This window comes from Myotis davidii, unplaced genomic scaffold (assembly GCF_000327345.1).
Source record: "Myotis davidii unplaced genomic scaffold, ASM32734v1 scaffold1323, whole genome shotgun sequence".
NCBI classification, from domain to species: domain Eukaryota; kingdom Metazoa; phylum Chordata; class Mammalia; order Chiroptera; family Vespertilionidae; genus Myotis; species Myotis davidii.
In genome coordinates, this window is record NW_006294585.1 from 1,154,407 (window position 1) to 1,156,165 (window position 1,759).

Genomic DNA, 1,759 nt, shown 5'->3' on the forward strand with positions numbered 1-1,759 from the left:
GAAATTTGTTTTCTAATAAAATTCCTCTTCATTACTTTATTTTGTATTGTATTTGTAATTCTTTTACTTATTTATTTATTTTTGTATTTGCAATTCTTTTATTTATTTATTTATATTTATTTTTGTATTTGTAATTCCTGATCATCTTAAAATAAAAGTCTCGTCCCCCACGTCTTGCCTGTCTATGAGATGGTAACAAAGATGGTCACAGCCTTATCCCCCAGCTGTTTGAAGAAAAGAATGCGCGGGCGAACATGAGTTTCTGTCCTGGGACACCGACTACCAGCTGGGGACTGCCACAGCAACAGCAGGATGAGAGATTGGGAACGATAGCTCACCTCGAATTTCTTCAGTTCTTCCTTGGCAACTGTATAGAGGACCCCGGAAGAGCTGGGGAAGGCGGCTGTCCTTTCGGAAGTCTTGAGCCAATCTTCAAAACGCGAATAGTCATCCAGAAACTTCTGCCACAACTGCCATGTCTCTTCAATTCTGAGACAGAACACGAAAGAACAGAGTCTGACTGTTTGGGACCCTGCCTGCTCCAGAACCTGCCACGGGATTAAGACCAAACACGCAGCTGTGGTGCCAAACACTCGCTGTGCTGGGGCCAACTCTGACCCGAGTGCAAAGGGGACAACTGTTGGAGCTGACACGACGCAGCTGTTTGTGGGTTTCTTTTTAAACACATCCTGCGGCTGTGGATGTGGAATTAGTCACATCGGTTGTTACATGCACATGATGTGAACTGTTCGGAAAGGTGCAAGGAAGTGTGGAAGCGCAAGGCCACGTTTGCAGGGCGCACATGCGTGCCAAGGCTTTGCTGAAACAAAACAAGGTTTGAAAACCCACTGAAGTCCAACATCAAACTCACCCCCATCAAAATCAGTCGAGGACAGCAAGACAAAGAGTGAGCTTTCCAGAGTTCCCCAGAGAGCACAGAGATTATGGGTCTTAATTTTCTAACACAGCACTGTCTTTTCCTGCCTGGAATTTCAAAGGGCTGTAAGATAAGCCCTTGGCTTTATCATTTAATTTTTCACAACAGAATGGTATTGTTCAACTACCCATTCTGTAACATGCTTATTCAGCAACGGCGTATTTCTCTGAATGAAATTTAAACGGTTTGGTCAGGCATCATTTGGCTTGTTATATTTGCATGTTACCTTTCTATCTCTTTGTTTTCCCAGCTAAATGTGGACAACGATGAACTCGGAAAACCCAGGCTATTTCTGGATTTTGCAACTGAAAGGAAATAGTGACCAATGGCTACTCTGGGTAAGTGTTTTTCCTTTTTGGTCCTTCCTCTTTCCCAGCGGTTTGAACATCCCAGCTTACTTGAGCCTTCTTTCCATGGACATGGCACAGATATTTCGCCATCGCCGGTCCAGATTCCGCGTGGCCTGCTGGATGGAGTCACACTCGGCGTCGGTGGCACACGCGTCGCAGTCATGCAGCAGGACCTCACACAGGTTGAGGACGGAAGCCACGCCCGTGCTGTGCTTCTCTATGTCTCTCTGAAGGTCCTGTGGGGAATGAGACACGCTCTATTGCAATCCTGGTAAACACACGGGAGAAACTGACTGACAAATGGTTAGGCCCAATGTTGACAAATATTTCATTTCGTTCAGTGCATGAGACTTCAACTTCATTTATAAAATACGGCAAGCTCGCCGAAACCGGTTAGGCTCAGAGGATAGAGCGTCGGCCTGTGGACTGAAAGGTCCCAGGTTCGATTCCGGTCAAGGGCATGTACCTGGGT

At 45.9% G+C, this 1,759-nt stretch overlaps 1 protein-coding gene across 6 annotated transcripts in view; it reads right to left on the bottom strand.

Moving 5' to 3' along the window:
- LOC102764560 (nesprin-1) overlaps positions 1-1,759 on the bottom strand; it is a 141,900-nt gene that overhangs the window by 52,462 nt on the left and 87,679 nt on the right. For all 6 annotated transcript variants that reach the window (XM_006768718.2, XM_006768720.2, XM_015567191.1 and 3 more), the window contains 2 exons: positions 1,336-1,523; positions 339-489 (listed from right to left, as the gene is read on the bottom strand). In XM_006768718.2, the coding sequence (XP_006768781.1) occupies positions 339-489; positions 1,336-1,523 (339 nt within the window). The remainder of the gene's footprint in view (positions 1-338; positions 490-1,335; positions 1,524-1,759) is intronic.